General features: G+C 32.9%; 2 protein-coding genes and 1 non-coding gene across 3 annotated transcripts; 1 reads left to right on the top strand and 2 right to left on the bottom strand.

Annotated features, from left to right (window-relative positions):
• Positions 1–1,306: 1,306 nt before the first annotated feature.
• Positions 1,307–4,856, top strand: LOC124922246 (general transcription factor IIH subunit 2). The gene is made up of 5 exons (XM_047462980.1): positions 1,307–1,450; positions 1,562–1,887; positions 2,769–3,230; positions 3,428–3,803; positions 4,351–4,856. The coding sequence occupies exons 2-5, from the start codon at positions 1,585–1,587 to the stop codon at positions 4,497–4,499; spliced, it is 1,290 nt and encodes a 429-aa protein (XP_047318936.1). The 5' UTR covers positions 1,307–1,450; positions 1,562–1,584; the 3' UTR covers positions 4,500–4,856.
• Positions 4,857–5,979: 1,123 nt separating this feature from the next.
• On the bottom strand, positions 5,980–12,945 carry LOC124919293 (GTP-binding protein At3g49725, chloroplastic). The gene is made up of 13 exons (XM_047459516.1): positions 12,498–12,945; positions 12,314–12,378; positions 12,026–12,088; positions 11,857–11,946; positions 11,639–11,751; positions 10,195–10,275; positions 9,590–9,734; positions 9,443–9,498; positions 8,609–8,659; positions 8,456–8,510; positions 8,325–8,381; positions 6,844–6,963; positions 5,980–6,638 (listed from the first exon to the last, which is right to left on the bottom strand). Exons 1-13 carry the CDS (start codon positions 12,886–12,888, stop codon positions 6,192–6,194), a joined length of 1,734 nt encoding a protein of 577 aa, XP_047315472.1. The 5' UTR covers positions 12,889–12,945; the 3' UTR covers positions 5,980–6,191.
• Positions 12,946–15,265: 2,320 nt separating this feature from the next.
• TRNAF-GAA lies at positions 15,266–15,338 on the bottom strand. Its single transcript has one exon. It is a non-coding gene; the product is annotated as a tRNA-Phe (tRNA).
• Positions 15,339–18,543: the final 3,205 nt, after the last annotated feature.

Below are 18,543 nucleotides of genomic sequence, written 5' to 3' on the forward strand. Positions count from 1 at the left end.
TGTTGTGTCCGTGTCGACTTGTGACCGTGTTACGATCGTATAAACTTATCATCGTGTCGTGATCGTATCGTCTCGTGCTTGTGTTGTGTCCAACCCACGACCCGAATGAGATAATATCGTATCGTGTTATTCCATACTAATATCGTGTCGATTCGTATTGATCCAACTCATTGTCCAACTTTAATATAGAGACAAACTAAAAAAACTAAAAATTAAAACATATTGATGTTAACTTAAACCACTAATCATATTTATAGATATGGAAACAACTAACCAACTTAAATCATTATTGTTAATATTATTATTAACATATCATATATCTATAATATTTCTTAGAAAAATGAAAGTTATATAACACCAACATTCATTGTCCACATTGATTACTATGTGTAACTTGAATTGCAAATGTTGTGAAATAAGTTCAAATTATCAAAAGTTTCATTTGACGATCTCATGTATCAATTGTGACTCATTTTTTTTATAAATCCTAATATGTGAATCGTGAACAAGTCCAACCTTAAGGAAAGTTAAGGAAAAATTAAAAAAATTCATTAAATCAAGTCTAGAATAGGAAGTATACAAAATTGATAGTGATGAACTACACTGAAAAATATCTAAATATGGTAACATTGATGTTGACTCTTTTTGACTCACCCAAGAATAATGTGTATGTTTCTTCTAAATTTTGAGATTGACTAATTTATAATAAAAAAAATCATAATTATTGGTTTTAATTTTGCTTAGGTTACAAGTGATTTTTGTGAAAATATAGATTAATGAAAAAGAAAAAAAGAATATCAATATAATAGTGTGGTTATTATCTTTTACATATCCTAGGATTCTCTCTATTTGTTTTTTCATTATTGACCTTTTGTGTTTTTCATATATTATATGTAAATGACCTTGAATATGTTACTTTTTAAAAAGATTTGTAAATTTTAATTTTAGAATTTAATACCTTACCTGGTTATAAATCTTGTATCCCTAATTTATTTATTTTTAATTTTAAAAAGTGAGTATTTTTCTTATTTATTTACTCTCTTTTATATTTTGTTTTTGTTATGGCAAAAAAATAGTGACAAACTGACAATTGTGTTGGGCTTGAAAAATATACTTGATGGACCAACCAATAAATGGCTTGAAGTGCCATTAATATTATGGGCTTTGGTAAAAATGTGTTTTCCGATTTATTCATCTTAATAATAAAGTTGTAGTCCAAAATTAAATAAAAATCAATCTTTAGGACAAGATTACACTTCTTCTTCATCTCCTCAATATTTTCTAACTCCCTGACCTAAACCACAGTCTTAGAATCGCTGATTCAGATTCTCACCATTCCCATTTGGATCCAAACCCACTTATGAAAACAGTTACCCTTTTTCCGTCTGCCTAAAAATCCTCCATTTACCGAGCCATCTTCCTCCGGCGTCGTCCATCGGAGAAATTACAGGTCTCCCTTTGTTTGTTTGTTTGTTGTAACCGAGCTTTTGAAAGCAAGTGTAACTTAGTAACTTCTATTTCTTTACTTTTGTTCTATCTATCTATCTATCTATCTATGCAGTGAGTGTCATTATATAAAAGGGTATGATTTTCTTTGATCAAAGAGATGATAAAAATGGAAAAGGAAATCAACACAGAGAACGAGAAGAAGAAGAGGAAGAGGATGAAGATGGAAGGGGGAAAGGAATTGATGCATGGGAAAGGGTTTATGCAGATGACAGATCATGGGAGGCTTTACAAGAAGATGAATCTGGTCTTCTTCAACCTGTTGATAACAAAACCCTTTATCATTCTCAGTATCGCCGTCGTCTACGATCTGCTTCTGCAGGTTCCAGAATCCAGAAGGGACTTATTCGTTACGTTTACATAATTGTCGATTTCTCCAGGGTATTGCACATATAATTCATTCATCTTCTCTCTTTAAAAATACTTTTAGTTTCATTTTGAATGTGAAATTCATGCATATTTACTCTCTTCATATCAAGGAAGCATGAAATGCAATTCTTTATGTTTCTGTTTTCATAGGGTTTATTCAGATTTGATACAATTTTAAGAAGTAAGTATCAGATGCGATGACTTAAGTTTTATTTTTTCAGGCAATGCCATTTAGGGTTTATTCGGATTTGATGTTATCAGATTGGTGGTTATTCGGTTGTTGTAGATGCTTTATCTCGTTGGTTGTATAGCAATAAGTCGCATTCATAAGTCAAATCTATGCATATTTATTCTCTTCATATTCCAAAAATGAACCAAGTTCTTGTGCATCAAACTAATATGAGTTAACAATAGAGGTGATGATTTGAGTTCAATCAAGGTGTTTTAAATGTGGAGCGAATTTGAAACCTCATCTTCTTAAGTTTAAGACTCTTATCATTTTCAAACAATGCTTTATGGTTAAATCAGATTTGATGTTATATGATTGGAGGTTATTATGGCTGTTGTTGAGGCTTTCCCCCTCTCCCTCTCTTTGTTTGTGTTGCAAAAGTCGCACAAAAAATCCCATTATTCAGCGACTGGTTTAACTTGGTTTCCTATTTGCACAAAGCATCGCAACAAATCTCATTGGAGACCAAGAACCTAGTGCAACCTTTATTACCACTCCACTTTTTTGTGTCAATCGGCTAAATGTAATAAGGTTTTTGGTGATATCGCTACTACTGATATCCCAAAGATTGTATTTCTTGTTGTATACATTTCTAGAATGCTTATGAATCATATATTCAGATATTTTTTAATTAATTTATCTAATTATAGCTCCAAATGTGCAGGCAGCTGCAGATATGGATTACAAACCTAGCAGAATGGCGGTAATTGCGAAGCAAGTAGATGTTTTCATAAGGGAATTCTTTGATCAAAATCCACTTAGCCAAATTGGCATTATTAACATAAAAGATGGAGTTGCACAATGCTTATCAGATCTTGGTGGAAGTCCAGAATCACATATCATGTCTTTGATGAGTAAGTTGGAATGCTCAGGCGATTCCTCTCTTCAGAATGCCCTTGATCTCGTTCACGACTGTTTATGTCAAATTCCATCCTACGGCCACAGAGAAGTTCTCATCTTGTATACGGCTCTTAGTACATGTGATCCAGGAGACATAATGCAAACCATTCAGAAATGCAAGAAATCTAAAATAAGGTGTTCAATAATTGGACTCTCAGCAGAAATCTTCATTTGCAAAAAAGTTTGCCAAGAAACAGGTGGATCATATTCCATTGCAATGGATGAGGTACATTAGTTACTTTTCAAATCTGTAAAGCTTGGAAGTTATATATTGAGGCTTGTTTTTGAATAATCTTGTTTGATGAGAAACATCACCACATAATGAAAAGAACATGAAACACGAAATAAAAATAAATGCGAGAGTCCTTAATTGAGAGTTTATTGTGGTAAATGATTGACTTTGATTACATTTTGTTCTTGCAGTCCCACTTGAAAGAACTGATGTTGGAACATGCACCACCACCACCAGCTATAGCAGAGTTTGCAACTGCAAATTTAGTAAAAATGGGATTCCCACAGAGAGCTGGAGAAGGTGTTTTCTCCATATGTTCTTGTCATAAAGAAGCTAAAGTTGGTGGAGGGTATACTTGTCCAAGATGTAGAGCACGAGTGTGTGATCTTCCAACCGAATGTCCTATTTGTGGCCTCACTCTTGTTTCTTCTCCACATTTGGCACGCTCATATCATCATCTCTTTCCAATTGCTCCTTTTGATGATTTGTCACCGTCGGTTTTGAATGATCCAATCAACAGGCAGCCTAAAAACTGTTTTGGTTGCAGGCAGAGCCTTTATGTTCCAGGTTAGTAGAGTTATCCCATATTCTTAATCTGTAAAAATATTTCATGTTGAGTCATAAAAAAAACCTTGTCTTTGTAACTGTTATCTAAGAAGTGCAGTATGTGTATAGTTTGATCTTGAATTATTTGAATAATCCCATTTAATGTATCTTCTAAATAATTGATTTAAAAAAATAAACCTTTATCACATTATGTTTCTTTTCAATCATCAAATCACTTAATTGTCAACTAAAGTACACTTTTATCTTTTATAAAATTTAAATACAAAAATATTTTAGTAATTTAATCTCAAATAATTCACTTTTTCATCAACCAAGATTTAGATTTCATAACCTAGATTTTTTCAAATAACCCCTCATCGAACAAGCTCTTGGTAAGTGAATTCATTCACTAAATGACTTTTCTCGATTTTTAAGTGATAATGTATGTAGAATGGAACACTCATGGATCATCTTTAGTAAAAACATTTGTCAAATTAAACTCCCTTTTGAAGACAGACTAGGAAGTGATTACTGATATAATGTTTTTCATTGTTTGGTTTGGAAACAGGAAGCAACAAGACCAATCCTTGTGTTGTTTGTCCTAAATGCCAACAACTCTTTTGCGTGGATTGCGATATTTATATTCACGAGAGTCTGCACAACTGCCCCGGTTGCGAGAGCTTGAGGCACTCAAACAATGGTACTGTAGAAAAGTAGAGCGCTTGAGGCACTTAATGATAATAATATTAGAAATTGTTCGGTTAATGATAGTAAGATTAAGAAATTGTTCGAATCCCCCAAACCAAACCCGAGATAGCAGGATATGAACAAACAAACAAACAGGTTCAATAGATGAGATTGTGGATTGTCATAAGTGCCTCTTCAAATTTCCATTATTGAGAAACCACAACTGGAATTTGGTTATTGTTTGATTTGTTGATTAGTGTTGTGCCATGTTTGGATAACACAAAATTAGAGTCTGTCTATTGTAAACACATTTTTTATATGGTGTGGATATTCAAATGGGATCATATTTTGAAAGGAGATCTATCTTAACTTGGTTTTGATTACATTTAGTGGTTTTTCTATTATGATCCAAATATAAAAACAAAAATGGTTCTATATATGTTGAATTATTAAATTTTGTACAAGTTTATCCTAAATATAATGTTATTAAATAGTTTATTTGAAAAATAATATTTTGTAACCATTTCACTACTATCAGCTTTATTCTATTTTTTTTCTCAATTTTATATAAAATATTATTTCTGTCCTCTATTTTTATTTTATTTTTGTTTAATTAGGTAAAAAAAAAAGAAAAAAATAGTATTTTTTAATCATGATTTAAATTATGGAAATTGCTCAGGACATAAATAATATTTTCTTTTTATATAGATTTGGTATGATAAGCATCACTTTGTATGATTGAAAAAAATACTTTCCAATTTGGTATGATTGAAAAAATACTCTTTGGCTTCACTTTGTATAGATTTTCTTTTTATTTATATAACAAATTATTTTATTAGGTAAATTATTTTTTAAAATATATAATATACAAATATTATATATATATATATAAATTAATTATTAAAGATAACATACATAAATTATATATATATTATATAAATTATTTTTAAATTTTGTTTATATATATATATATATATTTTATCTAAATATATAAGAGATTTAATAATTATATAAATATTAAATTAATAATAAAAGATATATATATATAATATTATATAAATATTTTATATATATATTAAGAGATTTAATAATTATATATATAAATATAAAAAATAATAATTGAAGATAATGTATAAAAATAATATTTTAAATTTAAGCCGTTATATTTAATAAAAAAAAGGAGTCATTGGTAACATTTCTAAAAGTTGAAAGAACGATTTATTTTAAAAATTAATTTGAGGGCTAAAAGTAAACGATCAGAATAATTAGAGGACCACCCGGGTAATTTGTCAAAAAAAAAAAAAAAATTATACTAAAAAAATAATAATTAAAAAAAAAATATGAATTCATTTAAATTTTTAAGTTTATAAATTTACTTTAATTTTATAAAATCTAAATAATTTAGAAATATTTTGATAAAAGAAATTTACCTAAATTTGACTTTGTGGTAAGATTTTAAAAATCTAACTGAAATCTTAATTAACTCTGATATATGAAAAAATTGACAAACGCACAAGTAAACTTCTCTTATATTGAAATTCTACCTATATAAAATTAAATAGAGATCCTTTCTAAAGTAAAATTTGGACAGAAACCTTATTATAAATAAAGTACACTTAACACTAGCTTACTAGGATTTCCAAAAAACACAGCACTTGAGCCTTTCAACAACCTAGAAGGAGCACAATTTTCGAAGGGATAAATCATTGAAACTGGAATAAACTAGCAAGCCACACTGCTATCTTCTTCCTGAGAGGGCGCCCTCCATTTGCGATGAAATATATCCTTGCCAATTTTTTTATTGGGATCTTCGATCTTCAGCTTAGAATCAACGAGCTCAAGCAACTCTTGCAAGCCAACACCCGTTATGGCAGAAGTCTTGACAAATGATTCAGGTTCTTTGTTCTTCCTCATTGTCCAAGTTTTATTATAACTGAAACTCTTTTGGTCTTCTAATGAATCTCCAATTCCTACAGAAGAACCATCTTCATCCACCCAAGTATCAATTTCATCGTCAGCTGCAAACCATCTGTCAGAATCAGCGTGTTCTTGATCATCCCTTGTTTCTTCCTCGATAACATCTGTTGTAAGGCTACTATCAGCAGACTCTCCAGAATTGTCTGAGTAATCATCATCATCTTCAGTTGTGTCCTTCCTTTGAATATCAATCTGAAAAAAGAATGGGTGTGATTGAAGTAGATGAAACTCATTTTTAGGTGAAAAGTTCATGAAAAAAGTGATTTCTTTTGCGAAATTGTCGGATGAAATCATTTTGAAAAAGCAGATTTTTTTTTCTCTGATTTTTTGCCACTTCGACAAAAATGGAATAGATGATTGGATTAGACAGAGAAGAACGAGAAGAAAGAAAGTTAACCTTATTATATACTTCAATCATATTCTCAAGCTTATGCTCAGGCACCCCTATTTGCTCAAGAACTTCCATTACAGCTCTCCTTTGTTCCTCTAGATTAGATGCACTCGAGTCTAGAACATGCTGCAAGAGAACAAAACATATTTTATAAGATCTTTAATTTTAACAAAAAAAAATCTCAAATTATTTAATTCAGTAACAACACCAATCTCAAAATTACCTTATTTACTATTTTATTTGAAAATGGCCATTTTATAAGTTTAACAGCAATGAATGCAAAGTGCATTCATTTTTAAGAGTTTACTCAATGACAGAAATGAAATACAAAACAAAACTGAAATTGCAAAAACATGTAAAGGCCTAATGACTTCTTATCTCCTCAAGTAAATTCATTATGTCCAAGGTTCATTAGAAATTATTTCATTCAACCCAACATCAATTAACATTATAAACATAGACTGTTTTGATATGCATTTTCTTTCATCTAGATTATGATGACATTTGTTATGTTTACTAAAAATCATATCGATCTAGAAAATAATATTGATTATGATTCAAAAAATTATCTTTCAATTTTAATTTTCAACGTAATGCCAAAGATTGCGACAAAATACTATTTCCAAGGAGGCTGTTACTTAGTTGTTCTTTCTACTCTTTACTTGTTGCGGTCATTTGGTCCAAAATAATTTCTTACCACATTTCCTTAAAAAAAGGGTTTAAAACCTTAAGAATCTTCCTTCTATTGATGACACATTTCATTCGACATAAGATCGCTTCCCATGTAAACCCTTTGATATCATAAGACCTTAATTCTTTCACAACTTCCAAGGAACTCTTAATGAATAAAGGTGGTAATAACAAAAGGGTAATCCATAATTAAGCTAGCAAATTATTAGTCAATTTAAAATATGCCCTTAAACTATAAGACCGTTTTGACATGATCCATTTCTAAATGACAAATTTAAACTAGATTTTTTTCTATTCAAATTCCCAGCCACAGAATCATTTTTGCTTCCTGAATCCATTTTGTTTACCAAATCAACATTATTTAACTTAAAAGAAAAAGAAAACTTATTTTCCTATTTGGTGTTGAGGCGGCCAAAACTAGGAAAGGTCTAGTTAGCAAAAGTTATCTGAGAGTTTGACCAGAAAAAATCTAGTTAAAAAGGCTTCATATCAAAACAGTTTAGTATTTGAAGGGAGTATTTCAAAATTAGCAAATATTTTAAGGGCTTCATTATGGGTTTACTCATAACAAAAGATCAAAGACAGTTTTATCCTAAAGATTCATTTTCCTTAAATTGTGTACAAAATCTAAAAGTAATATCATATAGTTGGGGTAGAGGCATATATATACTAGTAATGTAAGATACTAGTAACCTACCAAGTAGCAATTCAAATTATTCAATAAAAAGATTTCACAAAGCACGTGCATAAGAAAAAAACATAATTCATATGACAGAAACGCAAAAAGCTAACCCTACCACAAGGAGGTCGGCTTCCACCACTTCTTCCAAAGTTGCATGAAATGCTTCCACCAACTGCATAATACAAATATCACATTTGTTTTGATTCTCGATGAGAAAAATAAAATGCAGAAAGTAGATGTGCCTACCTGTATAGGCAAATCTGATATAAATCCCACAGTGTCACTTGCTAGAACAGTCCTCCTAAACATTTTACAAAAAAAGTGAAATCACTAGAAAAATTTCAACAATAATGTCTGTTTATATTGTATGGAAAGATCAAGATGGTAAATAGATATTACCCTGAGGGGAGTCTAACGCTTCTGACTTTTGGATCGACTGTTGCAAACAATCTATGGAGTGTAGAAATCATACCATAAGAGGTGATTCATATAAAAGAGGTAAGAATATAGTGATCGAGATTAATATAGTTTGTTTTGTCTATCCACTAAAGTCTTTAAAACTGATTCAGTAAACAGATAAATTAGTAACGGAAACTTCATCATGTTCTTCAGTCCACATAAATTCCTAGATAACTCACCTATTTATGGTAAGAATTTCTAAATTCTTTATCTTTCAAGATGGACGGATAAACATGTGATAGACAACAAAATCATGCCATTCTGTGTAGACACCCAAAATCTCAAGGGGGAATGGATCAACCGATTTTTGTAGAATTTGGAATTTTGAATTGGATCATTGGCACTCAGGATGATGAGTCTTGGAGGAGGCTAGCCATATCCTCCCACTTAAATCAAAGCATTATGAGTGGGAATCGAACCCAAGACTTTTGGTCTCTTAGGTAAGACTTTTTCCACTTAAGCTACCTGGTGGGATGCTTTTGGGATTGTTGGGCTTGTTTGATGTGGTTTATTAAAATATCCTTACTTTACACTTTATAACATTTTAAATTTAATCATTTGATCAAAATAAACCGTTTTTACATCAAACAATATTTTTTTTTTCCAAAAAAGAAATGACATTATTTTGAATTAAACCCATATCAAACAAACCCCTGAACATTGGGTTTGATTCAAAATTTAAGAAAAGCTCAACTTACTCCTTCACCATTCATTTTCCTTCGGCAAAACATGATGTAGGAAAGAAGATGAAATTGAGAGAAAGTTGTCACATACCGATCATCACTATACAATTCACTATTTGATAGCACGCTTACTAGTGTGGACTTCCCCTGAAATTGGAATATATTAAGTCATTAGAGTACAAATCTAAAATGACTTGAGATTAAATCAACAAGAGTCATCCATTGTTAATCTCCCTACAGCATTCGTATATCCAACGACTGCAACAGTAGCCATGCCACCTTGTTCATCCCCTCCCCGTCGCTTCCGAGAAGCACGTTGCAGAGCACGTGTACGACGAACCTCTCCTATTTCAGAAAGCAACTGCTTTCGGGTTTTAATAATTCTGAAAATTATATTTGTGGTGACAAGCATATAAGTCAATCAAGGAATCAGCACATCATCATTAAACACAGTATTGAAGAAATGATTTTGGATCATATTGTTTTAATCTCTAATTTGATTTATTATCAAATTACAGTCCAGCGCCACTTATTATTCAAACATTTTATTTTTATTCCAAATGTTATAAATATTTTGAATCCACATAGTCCATAATCACTTCTATTTTCAAGTAAGTTCCTATTGACAGAAGACACAAATAAATAATATTGTTTCGAGTACTTCAAATCAACATTGCTTTCCAATTGAAGAGCTATCCCTAAATATTGAATGGAAAAGTCATTTAATAAAGAATCACAATTTATTAGTCCAATGTCAAACTTTAGCCACTTTCAATGAACAGATGTATCAACAAGCATATGAATAATACATTATAGAACTAGGGACCCAGAAAACCAACAAACCTTTGACGTTGTAACTGAAGCTCAGTTTCACCTGCGCCACCAACAAAGCCACCTTTACCACCACTACCTCCACTTTTTCTCCTGTAAGGAAATTGTCTTGTAGTCAGACAGGTGTTTGCTTGCTTAAAATGGTAAAAAGTTTTATAATCATGGTTGTGATCTTGAAACAGGGGATCCAAGTAAATCAGAACAATAGAAGATGATATGCCAAAGAAACATAGATACCAAACTAAAATTTTGAAAGTCAGAGGTTACATTATTAATATAGCATTATAATGTTTTTTCTTTAGCACCTTTCAATAAATTCAAAGATTAACACAAAAATAACTTTAACTGTGGAAAGTATCCGAAACAAGTACAAGAGCAGAAATAAAGAAAAAGCCACAAGGATCAAGTCAATCCCCTTTCAAACATTCCTCATTTGATCCATTTATCGAAGAAACAATAATCAACTGCATAAAATACTACACTTCTTTACGCACTAAACACTCATTTGTCCCTAAACATAAAGCATTTCCGAGCAAGATGAGATGAAGGATAATGATGATGGGTCTCCCTCGAGTAAAATTCAGTATCATTATGTCTATGCATGAAAGTGATGAAAAGAGAAGCTATCACACCTTTTGACAAATCAGTAGCAGAAAACCAGGTTATTTAAGTGTTTATGATTCTTAAAATATGCAAGTCCCAAAGCAATATCAATAAAATGAAGAAAAATGCATGTGACAACTTCCAAGCAAATAACAACTTCATAAAGAGAATAATCCAACAAAGACTTGATCGATTTTGGAGATCTATTATTTACTTCGAGTAACCATTCTTTATTTATATGTAGTTTTTTTCACTATTGCATTACAACTTTTTTAATACTTAGAACAGGAAATCAGTTATCTATTAGGATAAATCATTTTGTATATTTGCATAAGAATCAGTTATCTATCCATTATATATATTTAATATTGTTCTTGAATGGGTCCATTCAATGATGTAAAATCGAACAATGTGATAAGAGAATCAATTACAAAAATCCTCCAAATCCAATTAAGAATTTGTTGGGCCCTTTAGGAACAACTTTTAAATTAACAAATTTTGATTCATTTTACTGTTTAATAACTTGTAATCAGATCTTAGTAACTAACAATTTGCAACTTGATCATTAAAAAAAACTTATCACTTACTTAAATATTATTTAACAGATGAAAATGGAAGATATATGATCCGGATCCATGCAGGAATTTATGTATAAGTATAACCAAGTCACACCTAACATTGGGTGAAATTCTAACGGTTCAAGTTGATTAATGTAGTAATACGATCAATTATTCCAATGTTATTTTCTTGTATAAAGTCACATATTGCAGATGATTAACATAATTATGTTTTTATTTCTCATTTAACACTTTTTTTTTTTTTTATCAAAAACGTTTTTGAGAACAATACTCACCCTCGCGCACTAACAACTTCAGCTTCTCCACTGGAACCAAATGTATGACGTCCATCAGCACCACGTACTCTAACTAGCCTGGATCTTCTATACATCAGAGCTGCTAACTCTGCCTGCAACAGAAAATACACAAAACAAGATCAGCAAAAAAATTCACAATCCTTCTTAATATATAAAAATAATTGGATAATACTGAAACACAATGCTGGTGAGAGAACCTGCAGCTTCGCTTCCTTTGTGAAGGCATGAGCGTTAAATATTTCTATTATGAGACTCACACGGTCCAAAACAGGTTTACCCCATAAACTCTGCATTTTGTACAAAGAAAACATATAGAAGCAGCGGCAAAAAAAATCATTTTTAGAATGCAAAGGATTAAAATCATGCCTCTAAGTTACGTTGTTGGACTCCTGTTAACTTTGCATTGACGAACACAGCATCAACCCCTTCCTGGTAGATTTACCTGGAATATAGTTAAATTGCCCCAAAAAAATTACATGTAACTAGGATGAGACAGAAGAAGAAGAGTTCAATTCATTTGAAACAGCCAACCCAACTCAGAATGCGAGCAACTTTATATGAAATATGAATGAACACTTCAAAATCAATGATTTGGTTTATTTAAAAAATGTTTGATAAAAGGATAATAAATTTTCTCAAAGAAGTTCTACTTGCCTCTCCATCTATAGCATTTAAATGACATTTAACTGTTTCAACCGTCCCCTTCCCAAAGTATGTATCTGCCACAAAAGGGATAAATGTGTATTGTATGAAATAAAGTACCAAAAAAAACCCATCAATTTCTTGCAAATTTCTAAGTTTATCCAAGCTTTCATTAGTCAATGAAACAAAAATCAACCTGCATGAGTCAATCTTGCCGCGGGATTCTGAACAACAACATGATGGGGCAACTGTTTTTCAGATAATTGAGTATCGAAAAACCCATCTCTCTGCTCCTCCAGCGAATTCGCAAGGTTCAAAGCCTCGGCAAGCTTCGAGTGCAAGACATTATCAGGGCGAAGGCGAGGCTGAACCACCAGTAACCTTGGAGGGGCAGTGGGTTCCCTGTTGACTTCATCAGGATGGCGGCCTTCGGATTTTTGTAGCGGCAGAGATTGCGAGAATGGGGATTTGACAGCTGCAATTGAATGGAATGAAAGGATTGAACTCGATAAGGGATCTAACGGATGCTTGAGCGATCTAAGAGGCGGCGCCACATCGCGTAACCGCGATGAGATAGCTCTGAGCATCGGAAAATATGAAAATGTGAAGTTAGGTTAGTCACCGACGACGGTTTTCATGCTTATTATCAAATTTATGTTTATAAAAAATAACACCAATAACACAGTAAATTTGATCAATGACCCTCAAAAGAGTGTCGTTCTCAAAACTAACTTCAAAAATTTCAATTTTTATATATATATATATATTTTTTAATTTTGGACATTTTTACCCATTAATAACCTTTTTTTTTCTTTTTTTCTTCCTCTTCCTTTTTCTTTTCCCCCCATTTCACACTTTCCTTTCTCTCTTCCCCGCGACCCACTCTCCCCCCCGACGATCGTCGACTCCCCCGACTACCCGACAATCGCCAAGTCGGACGCTTCACACTCAAACTTGACTACCCGACGATCGCCAAGCCCCCGCGAGCCCGTCTCCCCGACGTTCGCCCATCGCATTCAGGTTAGTTCGACTCCTCCTCCCTCTCTTTCCATGTTGAGTAGGGTTTTAAGGTTTCAGGGTTTTAGGCTTTAGTGAAGTTCTATAGTTTTGGTTTGAAATGTTGTGAGATCTGAGAAATGTATAGTTTTTTCATATTTTGAATGATTTGTGAATATTTTTCGGTGGTACGCAATTGAATTGCGTGGGTACGCAATTGAGTGGGTCGTGGGACGCGGGGGTGGTGCGTGGGCTTGGGCGTGGCTTGGGCGTGGGCTTGGGTGGTGCGTAGAGCGTGGGCTTGGGCGTACCACGCAATATGTAAAACTAATTTAATAAATTTATTAATAAGTGTGGATAGCTCAGTATGGAGAGTGTCAGGCTGAAGATTTAAAGGTCAGGTGTTTGATCTACCTTCATCGCAAAAGTTTTTTTTCTTTGCCTTTTACTTTATAATTAATGAAACAGCCAAGTAGAACTTACAAAATTGGAATTGAAAATGGGAAAAATATCCAACATTCTGATTATCTCCAATGTGAACTTAAGTTTCTAATATGAGCTAAGAAGGTAATCTTAATTTAGGATGAACCTTGCTAAATCTATATTCTTGTTTTTATGCTTGCATTGATCGACTATAACAGCTTTTATTATAAATATCTATGTAATAGCAGCACAAGTACAAAGTCTTCTGGTTTTTGGCAAAAAGAAAGAGGCATTACAATGTGCAATTGAGGGTCAGTTATGGAGCTTTGTTGTTGTACTTGTAGCACAAATTGGAGCTTTATGAAGTAGAAATTTGAACAAATTACTAGTTGTTGTGTAATATATCTGTTGTACTATTTGCTGCACTTGAGAAAAGCCTCCAGTGTGTAATGGAATGGTGGGATTATAAGTAAGTCAGGTTCTTATTTTTTCACTTGTCTCTTTCTCTCAACAATTTGTAAATTGAATCCACTGATGGGATTGTGAAAATCCTAACCATACATTCTTATTCTTGAAAAGGAATCTCAATTCTTTCGTTTATATCTTATAAATTTTGTATTTTTTTGTATATATATATAAAGATTGTTTACTTAAAATTATTGCGAGCACAAAGCAACAAATAAGTTGTTTTTTTGCCCAAAGGAAAACAACAAGTGCGTAACATAAACAAAATTCATCATTAACCAAAACATAGACAAAAGAAATAGGTTTGAAACTTAGAAACTAATTAATTATTCATCCTCTCAATATTGATGTTAAAAACTTCAAAACTAAGACATTTCATCTTGTCCCTAATGCTCTTTTGCCAATAAAGAATATCCCAAAAACGTTAAAATCAAGAATCAAATTTATCAAATGGCTTGTTTAATAACTTTCTATTTGAATGACTTTGAGAAGATTATAATGTAATTTTTATAAGTCACACAAACACCATTCATTTCTATTTATACTAATTCAACATCTATGAAAGAATCAATGAAACAAATAAATGACTACACAATAAATAATGAAATTGAATTAATTATTTGTTGTATTAAGCATCTAAAGGTGCAATCCAGTGCCTTCCATTGACAAAGCTCTTGACCAGAAATGGATGAACCAATTCATAGTCCAATTCTCTAGCCAAAGACACTCCACGGACCGCTTTCGCCCCAGGCCCATAACACTTGTACACCTCGAAAAAGGCAGTCCTATATAGAAAATTCAACAATTAATATAGTATGTATCAAAAGTACATGAATTTTTAAGATTTGTATATTAAAGATGCATACTTGTTCTTGTTACTGATGTGGTCCCAATCATCCCAACCACCATGAGCCATAATATTATCGAAATAAGTATGAGCGTAAACAATTCTAGAGTATTGGCCCAAGAAAAATTGCACACATAACCCTTTTGAAATAATAATTCATACATATCAAAATCATTTCAATGCTTATATATATAATCATTCTGTTTAAAATTTCCAATAGAAAAAAAAACTTTTGCGGTGAAGGTGGATCGAACACCTGACCTTCAGATCTTCAGTCTGACGCTCTCCCAACTGAGCTATCCCCGCTTATTAATAAACTTATAAATTAGTTTTACATATTGCGTGGTACGCCCAAGCCCACGCTCCGCGCCCAAGCCCAAGCCCACGCCCACGCCCACGCCCACGCCCACGCCCCACGCCCCACCCCCACGCTCCACGCCCCACCCCACGCCTCACTCAATTGCATACTACGCATTTCAATTACCCACGTGAAAATGTTCACAAACCATTCAGTATAAGGAAATACTACACATTTCTCGGATCAAAGCATTTCAAACCAAAACAATAGAACTAACTAAAGTATAAACCCTAAACTAAAACCCTAAAACTATAAAACCTTAATACTTAACCTGCAAAAATAGTAAAATCATCGGGGAGTAGTCGAACTAACCTTAGTAATACTGGGCGAACGTCGGGCTTAGCGTCTCTAGGACTTGGCGATCGTCGGGAGTCGGCCTAGAAGCGTTTGGCGATCAACGGGTAGTCGGGCTCAAGGGGTAGGTGTTCGGCGATCGTGGGGGAGTCGGTTGGGGCTGTAACCGTCGTGGGGGAGCCGGCTTGGGGTGTGGGAGTCGCAGGGGAGAGCAACCGGGGAGTCGTCGGGACTGTCATCGGGGAAGGGAAGAGGGAAAAGAAAAACGGGTAGAAATGGAAATGGAAGGAAAAGGAAGAGGAAGGAAAAAAAGAAGTAAAAAAGTTAGTAAGGGTAAAAATGAAATTTTTTTAAAAAAAATATTAAAAATAAAAACTGAATTTAGTAAGGTTAAAAATGAGAATAACCCTCTTTTGAGGGTCATTTAATCAAATTTCCCATAACACAAATATTAAATAATAATTATATATATATATATATATATATATATCCTTATTTTTGCATATAACTTATTTAAATAACTTATAACTCAAAATATTATATCACTATTATTTTTTCCATCAAATTATTCAATTTATTATTCAAAATATTAAAATATTTTTTATTTTAAATTATTATTTTTTATTTTATCATTATATATTAATATATTTTAAGTCTTTTTACAAAAAAAAAATATACACACCTAAAAATAATCACTAATAGTTTAAATAACTGGGTTATTTAAATAACCCGAATCCGAAAAATACATTACTTTGTTAGTGACTAAACATTTATATATAGTTTTATGTTTTTTACTTATGAATTGAGATTATGAATTGAGATTATGAATTGAGATGATGTAGTTCGTGTGGTTAGGATTTTGAAAGGTTTGGTAGGATTGTGTAAGCTTGAAAATAGGTTAGAATTGTCGTTAATGACTCTAACTTTGTCATATCCCAAACCAATGACACGTGACAAGTGAAAGAGGAAAACTTGAAATCCTACCATGCTCACTTGACCAAACTCATGAACAAATTTGATCAATTATCATTTGTCCACGCTCCAAGAAGTCAAAATTGCTTCACGGATGTTTTGGCTACTTTGGTAGTCATTACTCAAATTCTTGAAGAAAATAAAGTCAAATCTTTAAAAATCCGACAAAAACAACTACCTACTTTTGAATCATGAGCATTCAATCTTGTGAGAATGCTGCTAAAGAACGAAGGGCGTTGCGCTAGTATTCCACTTACTACGCTTGGATTGCCAATAGGCTTTACCGTCGATCTTTCGATGGTCAAAACATGCTCTGCATAGATAATTCATAATTCAAGAGGATAATGGAAAAAGTACATGTAGGGACATGTGGCCCACACATGATGAAATGTTTTATCCAATAAAATACTTCGTTTAGGATATTATTGGAAAAATCTCAAACAAGAATGTGTGAGCTATATAAGGAGTTGTCATTAGTGCCAAATATATGCTAACTTAAAGCATACACCGACCTCGCTCCTCTACAACATGCCATCCCCTTGGCCATTTTCTACATAGGGGCATCAACGTAATTAGGAAAATCTATCCCCACGCGTCAAATGGACACGAGTTCATACTCGTCGTTATAGACTATTTCACCAAATGGGTTGAAGTAGCCTCCTATTTGAAATTATCTCAAGTGGCAAAGTTCATCTGAACTAGCATCATCGCTAGATATGAAATTCCTCACGCACTGATTTCAAACAATGGACAACACTTCCAAGGAAAAGTGTTGCAACTGTTCGACAAGTTCAAGATCGAGCATCACAAATCATCGCCTTATAGACCCCAAACTAATGGTGAGGTCGAAACGACAAACAAAAATATGATTAAGATCATCAAGAAGATGACCAGCACGTATAAGGACTGACATGAGAAGCTGCAATATGCCTTATAGGATATCATACAACCGCTCGAACTTCGATGGACAAAACTACCTACGAGAGTCACGTCATAGAAAAAGACTGTCTCAAATCTCGATATGACCAAATAACGTTAATGGAGGACATAAGGTTAAATGCTTTATGGAAAATTCAAGCCTACCAAAAACGCATGTTAGACACCTTCAATAGGAAGATCAAACCTAGAAACCTCAAAAAGGTGATCTAGTTCTCAAACGAACCCAAGAACTCTTAGACCCTAAGGGCAAGTTTCGACCCTAATGAGAATGACCCTTGCTACTTAAGAAAATCCTCTATGAAGTAGTTATCCGCCTATCTAACCTAGAAGGTGAAGAGTTCATTGCGCCAATCAATCTCGATGCGCTTAAAATATATTTTGTATAATATCAATAATACGCAGAACAACTTAAAGCTCGACCTCAAAAGAAACATATCTCAACCAAATCCAATCTCAAGTTTTGTATAACTTGCAACATGGACAAATGACTCATGTACGAACTACAGAGACCTGATTTTTCTCAATAAAAAATAATAAAAATAAAGGAGAGAAAATACGTAGGAAACCTGCATGTTTGCGGTTCCGGTCTCACTTATATAAATAAATCCCGTCCTTTCCTCAAGAGAAAAAAACTTTTTGAGAAAGGAATAAAACTTTGATCTCATCCTAGAGACGATGTTTCGAATTTTAGAAAACAAGTAAGGGCAACGCCAAGAGCATCGCTTCCTTTCAAGTGATATTTTTAAAAACAAAAACGATGATTTCACAATAAACCCGATTCAAGAGATATTGGTCATAAGCTCTTTTTCGTTTGTAGACGATTATCCTAAGAGCAACCCTCCATTGGAGTTTTTGAAGAAAAAGAACCTGAATAAACCCCATAAAAGCGAGTCCTAGAGCCCCAAATTGAGAAAGGACACGTCATCGTTACTTTTGTTAAAAAGGAGA

The sequence above is a fragment of the Impatiens glandulifera genome, chromosome 1 (assembly GCF_907164915.1).
Source record: "Impatiens glandulifera chromosome 1, dImpGla2.1, whole genome shotgun sequence".
Taxonomy (NCBI): Eukaryota; Viridiplantae; Streptophyta; class Magnoliopsida; order Ericales; family Balsaminaceae; genus Impatiens; species Impatiens glandulifera.